The sequence below is a fragment of the Aulostomus chinensis genome, chromosome 14 (genome assembly GCF_037954235.1).
Source record: "Aulostomus chinensis isolate RoL2024-O1b breed Wild chromosome 14, RoL_Achi_v1.0, whole genome shotgun sequence".
NCBI lineage: Eukaryota > Metazoa > Chordata > Actinopteri > Syngnathiformes > Aulostomidae > Aulostomus > Aulostomus chinensis.
Genome location: NC_141333.1, coordinates 15,805,679 through 15,822,127, shown reverse-complemented (window position 1 = coordinate 15,822,127; position 16,449 = coordinate 15,805,679). Strand labels below are relative to the sequence as shown.

At 43.6% G+C, this 16,449-nt stretch overlaps 1 protein-coding gene across 1 annotated transcript in view; it reads left to right on the top strand.

Moving 5' to 3' along the window:
* The first annotated feature begins 526 nt into the window (after positions 1 to 526).
* Positions 527 to 16,449, top strand: part of trabd2b (TraB domain containing 2B) — a 69,402-nt gene continuing 53,479 nt past the window's right edge. The window contains exons 1-2 of the mRNA XM_086224388.1: positions 527 to 945; positions 3,378 to 3,947. Of these exons, the coding sequence (XP_086080514.1) occupies positions 832 to 945; positions 3,378 to 3,947 (684 nt within the window). The 5' untranslated portion in view covers positions 527 to 831. The remainder of the gene's footprint in view (positions 946 to 3,377; positions 3,948 to 16,449) is intronic.

Below are 16,449 nucleotides of genomic sequence, written 5' to 3'. Positions count from 1 at the left end.
TCTGTGCATATTTAATTCAGTATGTAACAACTTATTAAAAATGACAGATATATGAATGTTGGCCCTCTAGAGATGCCATAGACAGGAGAAATGCTGGATTAGAGGAAGAAGACAACATCCAAACCCACACTTTGTTTCTTGCCAATTTATTAAGTTCATATTAAAAAAAATAATAATGCAGAGAACAACCCTACAATAAATCCTACCATCATGAGGATTATAATGTTTGAAACATGTTGATTTATTTTAATGGTTATTTTGGAGACTGTAATTTGTGGTGCTGTGGATCTTTACTGAGAGTTTAACCCAAATTCCTAAACGAGACGGACAAAATGTTAGGAACATTTCTTTAGAGCATACCTCGCAACCTGCCTTTGCCCCTTTTTAAAAAGATGCAGTGTACGTGTGTGTGTGTGTGTTTGTGTGTGTGGGGGTGCGCGCGCGCGCGCGCGGGGTTAGGTGGGTGGGGGGTGCTTCAATAATCGTCCCACCTCCCACTCTTCCAGTCAAGACGCTCCAAAGTTGCGGAGCGCACCGCAGAAACTCTTCAAAGAGTTCCCAGCTCGGCTCCTGCTTCGACACTTTACCGAGGAAAGGGAGGGAGACGGGAAACGTTCCAGACTGAAACTCAGCCGCAGTGAGTCGGTAATGGCGAAGGGGCGGCATGGTCATCCTGCCGAACGGCACATGTAAGACCGGAGGCCACCGGTAAACGTTGATATTTCACAGACGACGGTGAGAGGGGCAGTGACAAGAGAGCACGAGGGGGAAGAAAGAGAGAGAGACACACACACACGTCTGCTGTCACAAGTGTCCGGTCACCTCGACGCGATGGTTCATCTACAGGGATTCAGCTGGGTCTTCTTGAGCGCGCTTCTGCACCCTGTGGCACCCTGGGGCGCAGACCGAGTGGACAGACCAAGGCAGTGCGACCCACCCAAGTCGGTGAGTCGTGCTGGAACACTTTAGGACCCCCCTCATTTTTTATTTATTTATACACAGATACAAGACCACCTTGACCCCAACTGACAAGGTTGTTGAGCCAACAGGGGAGTGACACGCATGGTGACACTTGCTGGACAAATCTCGAACTTTTCTTTCAACTGAGATAAATCTGGTCAGACAAATATATGAATGTGATATTTGGGAATGTTGATAGTAATCAAGCGACAGCAGCTTCATATCTTTAGTTTTTATATAATCATGTTAAAGATTGGAAAAGCTTTTAAAAGGAAGAAATACTTGTCAGTGCGTAATGGATAGTTGCACCAATAATGTGCACGACGATAATAACAACAACAACAACAACAATAATAATAATAATAATAATAATAATAATAATAATAATAATTTGCAAAGTGTCTGAGGAACTTATCTGTCTGTAATATGAAAGGATGAGATGTGGGCCTCTGAAATATACCAAGAGAAATTATTGCCACTCAAGTATGGAGCACCCACGCTCGGTTTAACATCATTTGGAAAAAATTCTCTGTCCTTTCACGAGTGATTCAGCCTATTAAATCACTTATCGGGCATTTAGGTAAAATGATGGATGTGTCTTGGCAGAAATATCTGTCTGCCCCTCGGTGTGGATACTTCCTTTAAAAAAAAAATCCTGACTGCAGACATCCAACATGCTTCCTTTTTTCCTTTGCAAAAAAAAAAGAGAGAGAGAGGAGGAGAGCGAGACCTCAGCGATTTATAAAAATGACACTTGGCAGTTGTGCCCGCAAGTGTGCGTGTTATTGCGGATATAGGAAGTCGTTTCGAGATCATAGGCTTCAGATTCATTAGTGCGTTCTGTCCTATGGGGATCAAATGGATGTTGTCAGAGTTGACTGAAAGCTTCGTGCTCCTTCGCTTCATGTGATTTGTTTTGCAGCGCAGTGGTCTCTGTTTTCTGTTAAGAGTAATTACCTCCATAAAAAAAGGAGCCCTGCGCGTCAAGGCTCTCTCCAGAATAGTCCAGCTTTTATGCAGAGACGAGCCCACCGCCTCTCTTCAGGATTTAGTCAAGCCCGACCACACTTTCCATGTCTACAAGTCTTCATTTATGGGCAGACATATAAGCTCCGCATTAGCTCGTTAACATGATAAAACGCTGTAAATGCAAATGCGACTGCAAAACAAAAAAACAAAAAAAGTTTCCCAAAGTATGATGATGATGATGATGATGATGATGATGGAGAATTACGCATCTGATGCCATCCAAAGCCTTCCCGTTATAGACCGCATTGAAATTGTGTTAGAGAGCAGGAAACTAACTTTAAGCACGCTGCTTTAAAAATGAAATAAAACACTTTAAATTCAATTTGTGCAGAGGGGGATTTTGCCAGGAATTACTGTATGTTCGCTGCAGTTAAATATGATGATAAAAGAGCATCCCACAAGGCGATTTCCCTCGCTTTTGGCAGCCGTTCGGAGAGTTTTATATGACAAATGCGGCGTTGGCAGACTGGAGGCTATAATTGGAACCCAACTCTAAGGAAATCTTGATGATATTTTAAAGGTAAACATTTTCTAAGAATAACTTTATTTTACAGTAATGGGCCTCATCCCTCAAATGCCTGATTGCACCCTGTCTCAGAAGCCAGAAGTTTGATATTGTTTATAAAAGCTAATTCCTTTTTCATATTTGAATAACATCAAAGCACATTTGCACTGCACATTTGCACAGCACTTAATAAGAAACATATTTTAAATGCAACATGGCCTTATGCTCAGTTCAAATGGCTGTGATTATTACATTTCCACTGTGAAATTGTTTTTGTTTATATATATATAACCACAACAGACCAACACATCCTGTAATATAAACTGTAGAAGACAAAAACAACGGCATACTTAACGCTGTCAGCAGCAGATCGCCCAGCCTGGCGAATATAAAAAAATAAAATAAAATAAAAAATCACAAACAAAAGTATCACAGTGGGGTCAAAATGGAGAACAGGTTTCTTTCAGTGTTTGGATTTTATGAGCTCAGTGCAGTATATTTGCACTGCAGCCTTCAAAATGCTTCCCAGGCCAAAAGAGGCTTTGGCAGCGAGGTATGTACCTCAACAATACACGGGGGTCTGTTTACAGCCCAGAGGGCCCCTCTATAAACTGCCTCTCTGCACCACAGCAGCGGGCCCTCGGAGCACAGCCCGGAGCTGAGACATCATATCTCCCCTGCCCTCATCTCAAAATTTCACTCTTTAACTTGGTGACCCGAACATTTGAAACCACAATTGAGGAACATGTGTCAGCTTTGTTTTTGAGGCAAGTGGAATTTCTCTTGCAAGATGGCTCTGGTATTTGTGTTTCCTTTTGCTCTCAAAGTCTTTACCGTGGCTCTTATTTTGATTTCTCTCTCCTTTCCTCTGCCTTTTCCACAGCAAAGTGACATGAACTCTTTCCTGTGGAGAATAAAGCGTGAACCTCCTCATCCCCCTTCTTACCTTTTTGGTACCATCCACGTGCCCTACACTCGAGTCTGGGACTTCATCCCAAACAGCTCAAAGCAAGCTTTCCACAGCAGCCACAATGTTTTCTTTGAGTTGGACCTGACTGACCCTCTGACCATCTCAAAGCTGACCAGCTGCCAGCTTCTGCCCCATGGGGAGAACCTGCAGACTCTGCTACCTCGAGACTTGTACCGCCGCCTGAAACGCCACCTGGACTACGTTAAGCACATGATGCCTTACTGGATGACTGCTGACCAGCGCGGTCGTGGCCTGTATGCCGACTACCTTTTCAATGCCATTGCTGGAAACTGGGAGAGGAAGAGGCCTGTGTGGGTGATGCTGATGGTTAACTCACTGACGGAGTGGGATGTCCGGTCTAGGGGGACACCAGTGCTGGACTTGTTTTTGGCTCAAGAAGCAGAGAGGATGGGAAAAACAACAGGAGCTGTAGAGCGGGTAGAGGAGCAGTGTCACCCCCTGAACGGGCTCAACTTCTCCCAGGTAAGGCAGTGGAATGGACATGTTTATTTTCTCTTATTTACATTTGACTTTGTGTGTGTACACAGCTGGAATGGCTGGGTAAATCGCAATGACTAGCTAGGCCTAGAGGGGGCATGAGTAGAGCCTAAAACTGTATGGCCTATGTCCCTCCACTTGCAGTAAAGTATTAAAGGACAAGCAGGTTCAACTCGGGAATCCACGTTCTGGATTTCGCACCCTCTTGGAAAGAATTGTGGGAGAGGAAAACACGAGGAGAAAAAAGTGATTAAAACATGTCTGCAGGAGACAGTTTTACGGTTATGGATATCCCTCCACCTCTCTAAACAAACAGACTCAACAGCTGAATATGCAGAGAGGGTGTCAGGCTGAGCAATGCTCATGCAGAACAGATTAGAGAAGGTGAGAAGAGCAAAGAGCTCTCTCTTTCATTAATACGGTCGGGCTGTCTAGCGTTGGCAGCACTCGCACTGTAATAAGAAACTGAAAGATGAACGCAATAACCTAATTACTTGATGAGCAAAACATGGGAAACATCAGTCTGCAGGTTCTTATGTGATGATGAAGAAATGAGAGGAGCATGCGTCTATTTAAAGAATTAGTTAGCTGGTCACCTAAGCTGGAGGTTTCTCTCTGTGGGAGGTCGAGAAATGAGGAGCTTTGACAGCATGCGGAAGATGCTCCGTTTTGATTTATGTTCTAATAAAACCTTTGATCTCCAAGAAGGATGAAAGCCAAGATCAGGATGTGTATTCATTCGGGATCCCAAACAAACACATGTGCTCTGCATGCACAGCAACCCCCCCCACACACACACACTCTATACAGTAAGCATGCAAAGCTGCATATGCTGCATAATGATGGTGTGGTGCAACAGAATCTGGGGGTGGCATAGCATGCATGTGACAGGTCGAAGGGCTCCGGGAGCTAATTTGAGAAGCATTGGGCTCCCAGCCTCTCTTCTTTCATCAGCACCTCCTAACTACGCTGTCAAAGTCACACTGCGTGCCCCTTACATGCCTGAGAGCTTTACTGGCCCTAGAAATAAGCTCGGCGAGCCACACTGCACTTCTCAGCAATGCAGAGGACAAGAAATTTGCAATTTGTGCAGTCAGTGATATCTTACTAATTTGTTCTCTTCTTATCATTCTTAATGGATTCAAGTTTCCTAACCTCAGTCTGATCATGCTCTAACATCCAAATGCTGCTCTGTACTGTATTTAATATTGCAGGCCTGCTGCTGACATGAAAACAGCAGTTCTAAGCTCAGAAACCTGAGTGAACTCAGTCCTAAACCAATTTAAAACTAGGTGCCGCTAAAGAACACACACTTTCTCTATATTATGTTGCTGCACATCAAGTAAACACGACAGTGCAATATCTGATAGAAGATATTCATTACATCTTGATTGCTTCCTGTAACCACTAGATGTCGCTATGATGTCTTCCGGCGGAACGTTCATCAAACGCATGAAGTTTGTGAAAAGATCGGATCATGTTGTGTTCAGTTATAAAATTTTTTTTTTTTTTTCCGGTGAAATATCCAAATTGCCCACTTCGCTATGGAATTGAGCATTGATGCATTTAATGAAAACTAAGTCTCCACAGTAGCCTGAGACCTTATTTTTAAGGCATTTCTGATCAAATTTGAGCTGGAACTGGTCAACACACTGCCTCATTTCCTGTTGCCTCAAGGTGGTGCTATGACTCATCTGCCCCACACTTCAATGGGTTCTTCCTTGCCCCATACTACAACCCTCCATCGAGTTTATTGAGAATTGACTTTGTGGTTTTTGCATAATTCTACTGACAGACGGGCAAAAAAAAAAAAAAAGATGCCTTAGGCAGAGGTAGTACTTTGCAACTGTTGAGCAGCAGCATTGAACTCTAGGTAACAGAGTTTATCTTTCTTAAAAATCATTTTTCTATGAAAATCACAGACCAAATCCACCAATTTTACAAGACATGCTAATGTTTTTACAAGACAGCTGTCCAAATTGAGATAAGACTTTTATTGCCTTCAGAAATTCAGGCAAGACTGTATCATGGATAACTTAAATTTCACTGCAAGCGAGCCCAAGTACCATCAGACATCTGAGCTTCCAGCCCTCTCCTTTCCAGATATGTATGAGAACAATTCAGAGCCGAACTGAAACTGACATGGAAACCATTATTCTCAATTATAATAATTTGATTTAATCTGAACACCATGCTTGATTGGATCCCTTCTATGCTTGACTGTAACAGCGATGAGGTCAGAAGGATGGATAGACAAAGAGTCAAAGAGAAAATACGTGGGTGGGAATCGGAAGAAAAAGCGCTTTGGAGAGAGAGAGACAGAGATAGTCTGACTGAGAAGGCAGTGGTAGGGTTTGTGTGGACAAAGAGAAAAATGCGGGGAGACTGATATGCATCGTCTCCCTGCTAACGCTAATCGGAAACATGAGCAACATTTAAAGAGTGATCTGTGTTTAGGGAAAGACTCCAAACCCTGCCGGCCGGCGTATTATTTGTTCCTAATAAAAGTAGCTGCTTACAATATCCTGCAGCTGACTTTACTGAGTGGCTTTGGAGCGCTTGTGATTCATCTGTCACACATAGGCACCTGGTCCCAGTGGTGCCAGGGGAGTGGGGCTCTCACCGGTGAGAGATCTTCACGAGTAAGCTGTTGCTGGGGGACCAGTGACCTCAGAAGAAGTAGGCTTTTGTACTAAATGAAGCAAATAAATCTGTGGGACAGGAGGACGTGGTGGTGTGGCGTGTTAGTAGTGACAGTGCAGGAGGGACCACTGTGCTCCAGTCATAGCTTGGGACCTCTTCATGGTCACTTTGGATCCTAGAGAAGTGTGGGTGTCACTGTGAGAGTGCACTTAGAGGCTGTGGAAACAATGGTGGGCCACGGTGCATGGTTCTTGTCTCGTTCCGTTGACGTTAATGAAGGTTGACAGCTGGGCGGTGCGGCCAGGACCAGAGCTTTTGTAAGTGACTCTAGAGAAAGGTAAGTCTGCTTAGAGGCTGCAAGCTGTACAACCAGAGCTTTGGAAACATATATAACTCTAAACTTTCTCATAAATTATTGAGTATAATGCCATGAATATGCATGTGCCTAACTCAAACACTTGAGAGTACAGCATTTCAACAGAGCAGGATACTGAGACAAAAGTGTTTTCACACTGCAAACTAACTATACCGAGGCTCAGTTTGAACCGGAACCAGACCACTCCTTCAGGTCGGACCAAATCTTTGGTCCTGATCAAGGTCTGAGTCCCTTTTCACACTTGCTATTATAGTTTGAACCGACCAAACTGCAAAGTCTGAAGCTGTGGACCAAACAAGGTGTCTGTGAGAGCACCTTAAAATGATGGCTATGTGATTGGAGTGGAATAAAAACAGCACTCGTGGGCTGCTTTTAGGAAACCTGAGGGTGCCTCCAGCCGGTGGGCCTCTCTCATTCCCAGCAAATAAACACCCATATTTATTTTCCCTGGGTCGCATTGCAGTTGAGGCCACCAGCCCATGTTGGAGAGAAATTACATCATATCAGTGGCGCCTGTCTCCTGGGCAGGGGTCAAGGGTCGCGATGGGAGGTGGTACCGTAGAGCAGCAGAGCGGTAAGGAGACTGGCGGTCTGCTGGGGTCAGTCTGGGTACTGTCCAGTCTGACGGAGTAGCTCACCCAACCTTTGAGCAGGCAGTTTCCATCAGCTAAAACTATTTTTCGCTCGGATAGAGACGGTTTCTTAGACACCGGTATTGTCACCTCGGCTGGAGTGTACCGGGTTAGTGTTTGAAGTGACGGTGGATGTGACAGAATCCAGTTTCCTCCCAGCAGGAGGGCATCCTCCTCCTGGTGTGGCGGTGCCTTCTTTACAACTTTACTGACATGTCTGTTTCTATTAGTGCACCTTCACTGCCATCAGTCTGCACGAAAAGCGTGTGCTGACGCTGCGGCCTCACACATGCTGGTCTCAGTGGAAACTTTCAGGCCTGCAGATGCAGCAAAAATATAACAACAATGTATTTCTTAATTCTATCATAACATAAAATGTTTTCTTAATATATGTAATAAAAATATTTCATGAAAAATCCTTAGAGCCACTGAGTTTAAATACAGTGGTCATTAAGTGAAACTTTTTCCTGTGTGAGTCTGAGGTTCACATAAGTCAGTCATACATAATATGATATTAAATTGGATTTGTGTTTGTCTTTCCACTTCACATTGGACCTCATAAACTATGTGCCCCAAGGATACAAATTGGTGATTTGAAAATGATTTTAAAAACAGCACGGCTCATATCCAGGAGGAATGTCTTTCTCCGTTCAGATCCAGAGGTTTCTGGCGGTGCATATAGCCGCTATTTGACGATCACTTACGGTGAAGGGTGAATACAACATTGGGAGAGTCAAGATGAGGGTTGCTAAGAGTAACAGCAGAAATGCAATCAAAATAGGATTCTCATGCGTGTATCAAATCATACGGAGTAATTTGCGTTGTGTTTCTTGGATCGTGTTCACCTAAACTGGACATTTTTGAAGGCTGAAATTAGTAACATCCAACTTTACCGATGACCAAATATTTACATTGCGTGACAGGAGTGTAAGGAGGCTGGCTGATGGAAAAATTGATTGTGACTGCAGCCCTGCTCTTCTTTCCTCTGACCTTCTCACTCCATTTAGAACTCTGTTCCTTCCGTCTCCTTCTATCTTTCTGTCTCACATATCCCGAGGCTCTGCTTGTCCTGTTGCTAACCCATTGCTCATCGCCACACTCTCTTGCAGCAGGGAAGGGATGAAGGAGGAGGAGGAGGAGGAGGAGATTACCTTTAAAGTGTGCTGGTTGACGTGTATCCCCCTTTTTGAGCGTGACATCTGAGGGTGTTTCACATCTAAGCTATAATTACCTGCGAAAATATGTGGAAAACTGCAAGGCAACAAGTATCAGGCGGATCATCTGGTGCTGTCGGCAGGCAGACGGCAGTCCCACTGTTGCACTAATGACTTAATAGGCCCCTTAATGACCAAATAGCCTGCTGCCATCCAGAAGCACTTAGACAATTATGTGCTGGCCAGAACACTGCAGGCTGACTGAGAGATGGAGGGAGGGATATAGATGCTGAGAAAACAGAGGCAATGTATACTTGACATAGGGATGAATAACAATATTTCTGAATTGTATTTCACAAGAAATAGATTAAAGTCAAATCACTGTAATGGAATTTGATTGCAGGCAAGAGCTGAGAGTCAGTGCGGCTACAAGAAATGTTCCATTTTAACTAAGTGCCACAGTTGTAAGGCTGTCTTAACTGGAAAAACAACACTTTGCCCACCTAGTTATTTAGCTGAAAGTGACAAGCTCACCATGAAACAAGTGGAAAGACTGAAAGATGTGTTTCAAAGGTTGAGCTCGTTGTTAAACCTGGTCAATGAGCCATCCGTGAAATGTTAATTGTGCTCAGTTTATAAATCCACTGCCTCACATCCTGCTTCAGTACCTGAGAGACTTGAAGTATAATGACTCCACCACATTGTCACTGAGCAGCTGAGATAGAGGGTTAAGCGTGGCAGGTTGGAGCGTTCCTTCATACTTGAGTCTTCAATGTGCCAGAAAAACCTTCCATTCGTCCTTTCGCCCACGTTCTCCCTTTGGCGGAGAAAGTGAGCGTGCCTGTCTGTTTAAAGTGTAAGCAGGCTCACGTCACATTGTGGCTCCATCTTCATTCTCTTTATCCCTTTAAATAAGGCTCAAATCTGTTGAGCACATGCACGCAGTGAAGGGCGGTTCAGTGAGTTTCCCTGCGTGTAGGTAATGACAAACACACACATATTTTATTTCTATAGCGCATTAATTGCAGGTAATGCTGCAGTTTAACCTAGTTGTTGGGTGGTTGTTGTCTACATGAAGGGCAGGTAAGGTTCCAGGAAGGCTGAGGTTAATCTCAGGTTGTCTGAGCCAGAGGCTGATTGATCACAGACAGGAATGTGACCGACTGATTTCCACAGAGACCCACTTGGCCCCTCTGGAATGTTGTTGTATTTTGGGATGTTGTTGTTTTATAAGTTAAGCAGGTTAATCCTGACAAAAGGAAAATGGAAGAATTAAATAGTGATGTCCATTATTCTTGTAGCAGTGATGGTGCTTGAATGCAACGCAAGACTTTATAGATAGTAATTCAAAGTATGCACTCCACCTCTCCCCCACTGTCAACTAAGATCAGCTCCCTGCACTAGTACAATATAGTAGTACGTATACCGAAGTACTTCATAGCATCTTAGTTGGTGGTGTATCAGGTGGGCAGACAGTACATCAAAAAATGTCGTATTAGATAACCTCAAGACGAACGCATGCACTCTAATTTAGGGGAAGTTCTGCTGTCATTTCATTGGAAAACCGTCTGCATGATGCGACTTCCAAATGTGCTACAGTAGTTTGTGTGATGCAGAGTTCCTCTCCCACAGCGTACCATTGAGCAAGACACCGATAATCAAGACTAAATAGGACTGGAGTGACCCAAAATCACTGAAAAATCTAGAATGTAAACGCACAATAGCCATAAATTATACCTTCGATTTATTAGAGCTCATAATTTGACAGTGTTCTATATCGATATTGCCAAGTATGTGGGTGAATTTGATAAAAAAGATTGCCAGTAAACCAAGGCTTTCCATGCTGGATGCTTGGTGGTCTCAGATGAACTCAGTGTCCTGCCTATGTACTACACCTCTCATACACCCCCGGCCAACATTCGTGAATAGGTGCCAGTAGGGAACAACTGCGTGCATGTGTGTGTTGTGTGAGCTGGGCTTGTCAAGGATTAAGGAGAATTAGCGGAGCCCTCTCACTGAACCCGCTTTTAATGTGACCCATGCGTCTTCAATGCCCCCTCTGCCTTGTCCCCATTATACACAACCCAGTGGAGCACTTCAGCCATGCTTACACCCCATTACCGCACCTCTCACCTCTCTGTACCCCCTTTGCAAAAAGATACAGGGTCACCATCATTTTCTCTCTCTCCCATGATCTTCTGCTTGAACTTGCAATTAATGTTTTTTTTCTTTTTTTTGTTTTTGCTTCTTGACCTGTGTGGAATGAGTTTGAATTTACAGTGTGTCACACATTTATCAGGACACTAACTGAATCCTCCCTGTGTAACAGTGCCACAATGTTGCTGCAGTTGGTCTCTTGCTAAGAGTTTCTTCAAAAACTATGACAGGACTTCTCAAGATTTTGTGATTCCTTGTATTCACTTGCGATTATTTCCTGCTTGTTCACAACTGTAGAAGATCAGAAACTTCAATCTAGTGGCAGCTTTTCACTGCCAGACACAGAATATAAAAGCCTCCCTGACCGATGTGAAAACTGCCAGTTGGAAACAAAGCCCCACTCGTAAAGTTTAATAGGGAGCACATAAATCCTGTCAATTCGTCCTATCTTTCTAAGCGCAATCAGGCACAGCGATACCCATCATGCACCTCTCCATGTAAGAACACTTACGGCAGGGGAGGCAGGCAAGTAGTTAAGAAGGAGAATGTAGAGATATAAAGAGCGGGTGATGAGATGTAGCTGCAAGGGTCAGTGGGAAAATGCAGTCAAACTATCAGACGGGCCGGCGGCCAGGAAAGCAAGACAAGACAGCAAGCAGAAGACAGGCTCCAGAACCGTTAAGAAAATCTCTGCTGCTGCTGTTGCACCAGTAAACAAAGCTTCACTGGGATAGATTACTGCAGAGATAGGCCAATGTTTCATCTTTTCACAGAACCGCTCTCCAGCATCCCGGGTCTGATGGAAACTCCAAAGTTTTATAAAAGGATTCTTACCAGAGCCGGTAAACGACACACTTACCTCTCGATTTAATACCAGCACAAAACTCTGGTATCAACTGGATACGTTGCCTTTGTGTGTGTGTGTGTGTGTGTGTGTGTGTGTGTGTGTGTGTGTGTGTGTGTGTGTGTGTGTGTGAGTGGGGGGGGGGGCGGTCGATACACATTGTGGAAAAAAATTTAATCTACATTTCTCGACTTGAAGACATAATATATATAATGTTAGGCTAAGCAATCCTTCTCAAAGGAACTTGGAACCCGGTCTTGCAAAACCTGCATGTAAATGTGATACATAAAGAATTAGATTTACTTGTACTTTTAGAAGACAATTAAAAAAATATGATTCAGAAGTAAAAAGTATTTTTTTATGATTGTTATTTTAAGATCATTTGTTTATTTGACAGGGACAGTGCACATTTTTTTGCCCCAGAAATTGCTATTGGCTAATTTGCAGCTGTAGTCCCTCAGCCACTAAGTCCACAGAGTCACACCAATCTGAGCATAAAATCACTAACTTTAACCATAAATCATATCAATGTGCCCATAAAAGTACACATAATATGATAATACATTATAAGAGTGATCACAATCATGGCACGAAATGTCCTCACATATAGCTAACACACAAAGCTAAGTTCTAATGTCAGTAGGACAGCTCTTCCCTCAGAGGATTTAAAGTCCTAACAGGTGTGGTAGCCTTTAATAGAACACTGCGTGTTGTTCCACAGCAGCCCTCCTACCTTAGCAGAAAAAAAACAAAAAAACTGTTCGGCCATAACTTTGTAAGTCAGGGATAAATGATCAATTATCAATGAATGAAAAGAGTCGTGACGCTCAGGCAAATCGATTATTTTTCTTCCCCCACAGCAGCAGTTACCCACCAGGATGAGGTGGATGAATGTGTTCTACCCCTCTGTGCCCTCGATTGCTCAGCAGACATTTGTTGCAGACGGACCTTTGCTTCACCTTTCAAATTAGCGTTCCCAGGACTTTCTGTGAGCCCCAGTGACTGAAGGGGCCGGTTGCCCTCATCCTTGCCTCTTGAATGACCTCATCCCTTTGGCTGAACCCACAGTAGCCAACCGCCCTCATTCCCCCGAACGTGATGTGTTACGACGCAGACCAAAGCCAATTAGTTTTTTTCTAATTCTTGGAACGTATGAGAGAATACATGGATGCGCTATTATATGATTTAATATTTTCAGTTGTCAGTCGTCCTTTTTTTTGTCATCGTTGAAGAGAATTCTACTCATCTGGTACATAAAAGGGTTTTATAAAAAAGAATAAGAATGATAAAATTGGCTGCCCCACTGCTGACGTGTGACCTGGTCAATCCGTACCACGGGAGAAAGGACCAGGGGTGTGTGTGTGTGTGTGTGTGTGTGTGTGTGTGGGGGGGAATCATGAGAAAGAGTAGAGAAACAGGTACAAGCAGGGGGAAGCAGAATAGTCCCCATGGCTCTCAGGCAAGTAGGAAAAGAGAGGAAAGGAAAATAAAACTGTTCAGCTTGGTGGTACTGGAGAGCAAAAACGCAACAATAACACAGGAAACCTTCCACTTTCTCCACTTGAGAGTTTCCTTTGTGCCAAAATAAAAAAGACAACATTAGAGAAAAATAAAGGCAAACAAAAAGAATGTTACTGTGAAGTCTCTACTACTAATACGACTTCTCTTTTTTGGTTTTGAGGGTTTTTTTTTTTTCTTCAGCCCCCTCCTGCTCTCTCACATCACGCTCAATTTCACCTGTCATTCACCAGGGCTGTTTTTCCTACACAGATCTTGTACCTTTCCCAAGGCATCCGCTCTCTTGGCATCCACTGGAACAGTTTAAATATAATATCAAACATATGGCAGAGTTTATGGAGCGTAAATGAGATGAGAAATCAAATTTACTTAGAGAGTCGTAGCAGTAGGACCGTGGTCTCTGAGGGGTGCAGTTGTTTAGGGAGAGTTTAGATGATGGGCAGCTGTAATTACACCCACAAACTGAGGCGGAGCGCTGGTGGTAGAGACGAGAGGATGGTATAGAAGTGCTGTGAGGAAAAGGAGACGACTTTATGAAAGAGCCACTCACAGTGGGTGGCTGGTTTCTCCTTTTTCTCCCTCTGTCTCCCACCCGTCCTCTCTCCCTGTCTCTCTTGTGGGTGTGCATCATGTGACGATGTGTAATTGGACTGTGGTCACACCAGAGTTGTGCAAACAGATTAGCAGGGAATTTGAGGGAAACATGTCAGCCTGCGGGACTGCGGAGATGAATGTGTGTGTTGTGTGAATCACAGATGTGGGATTGTGTGGCTAATAGTTTGATGGAGTAAAACCTAGATTAATGGTGAACAGGTGGGGCAGCGGACTTTTGTTGCTGACAAATTTCTTGTTGCAGGCAAACAGGAAAAGTGTGGAGATCATGTCATTATGCGCAGTTACACATGGATATTGAACACAGCAATGTTCATTGAAACACAGATATAAATGCACGATTTGCCTTCAGTATAACAAATTATGTTGGCACACATATTCCGGAGGTTCTTTAGTTCTGCTACGCGGCGCCAAATTATCCACATTTTAATAACAAACGCTTAAAAAAGAAAAATTCATAAACTCAGAAGTTGCAAAAAAATCAGCTATGAATACAGACGTGCAATAAAGTCTCCCGTTGAGATAAAGCGCAGGGCTGTTCTCAGCTAGAGTTGACCCAGACAGATGTTTCACCAGTGGAGCATTCCTGGAGCTGAGCTGAGGAGACGGAGATCCAGGAGCATCAGGAAGAATAGGAATCTGGTGAACGTTCCGTACCAGCCCATTCAGACAGTTTAACTTGGCTGAGAACATGGCGGGTGTGTAAGCAGACACAGTTATTGGTTTTTGATGCCCCTGTCAGCTCGGTGCCAGACCACCTGCCTTTGGGTTGTAACAGCATCCCATAATAAGGCCGTCCGTCTAGAAGTCGGCGCATGTTTGTTCTAGCGTTGGGTCGGATTTGTGATTATTGTAGATAAAACAGTCTTTTTCTGGTAGTATGTTTTATTAAGATGACCTTTGTCTAAACTCTGAATTAATATTCCTTTCATTATAAACCAGGTTGCCAGATTGTGAAAAAAATCACTCCGGAGGACATTTTTGCTTGGTATTTTTAGCCGGTTTGTTCATCAGGAATTCGTTTTGCTATGTTTTTACACTGCTTAATTTTTTTGTTGTTGGTGTTTTTGTATCTGAATCAATTTGTTCCGGTCTGATGAAGCACTTTGCGATTTTAACGTGAATGATTAATAGAACAATATAAAGGATTTTCCCCAACTTGGCAACCTAAAACTGGTCTTTATTGAAGGACTCATTAACAAGCTTGTGGTTGCAACTTTTAAGAACCCTTTTAAAAAAAAATATAAAGTCAGTTTATTACATTTTTTTGACCCTTCCCATACATTGATGCTCTAATTCATGTGTCAAACATCTTCTGTTTCACCTGACAACCAAATGATCCAAAGTCGTGATCAAATGTCACAGGTGTAATTGAATCTTTTGCTCACACCGAATCACCCAACTCTTCCTTCTCCTCCAACTGTAGTTTCATTTTCTTTTGGTGCTCCTTTTCTTGAATCCTTGCATGTCTTTTTTGTCACCAGCTTGTTTTTATCATGTAGCAAAAAAGGGTTTTGGGTCATGCTCACATCTTACATCTCTTACACGTATTCACGCGATCATGTCTTTGCCGGTTATGATTAATGGCAGATGAGAGTGATCCTGACGGAGATGCAATATTTGTTTACTCTAAGTTATTCAATTAAGCGAGTGATGAAGAGGAGCAGATCTTGACCTTCACGAGCGAGAGAGTCAAAAGCGCGTGTGGTCTCATATAGAGTCTGGAGATCATACGATTTTAAGAGGGCTCTTTTCCTCTGTTAGTCAGACTGTGTTCTCAAATTTAGTTTGGCCGTGCATGTCATCAGTGCGTATTGTGCCAGACTTCATTGTGATGGTGTGTTGGCTTGTGCCAAAAGGCTCCTCAACGTATGTGGTCGTTGTTTTGTGTCACGCCGCAGCATCAGATAATAGGTAAAATATGAATTCTGGATCGGTACAAACAAATCAAATCATGTTTTTGATCGATTTTTCCACTACTCACTCTCTGGAGTAATGGTGTCAACACCTCGGTCGGCCGACAGAAGCCTCGTAGACAGACAGAGCAGGCGTGCGTGCCATTGTTGACAGGCAAAAGCTCGATCATTGTGAAAATCTCACAGAGGGAGAGTGCGTATTGGAATGGAAACACAAGTCTGTGTCATCAGCTTGCCAAAAGGCACAGGGGAGAGTGCATGAGAGACGCGGAGAAAGAGAGACGAGGAGAGATGGAGAAAAGAGGCCAAGCGCCCCTCAAAGCCTCTGTAGTCGGCTCTGGTGACGGCCAAGCCAAGCACATGAGAGCTGTGTGAATGGCTTTTTAATGCCTGCTAACAACCGGGGTATTTAGTGGGATGGGTGGATGAATGAAGAGATACTGTGAAGGATGGAAGGGGTGCAGATGAGAGATGACAACAGTGTTTGGACATGAGCTCCCAGCTGACCACTGCTGCAACAGTGCTGCCCTCGCTACAAGGCTGATCACATTCTTTTACGTTGTGGTCTCTTCTCTGACTCCAACCTCATTTATCTTGGTGGTGTCTCAGTATTTTTCTTGAGGTCTTGTTATTTA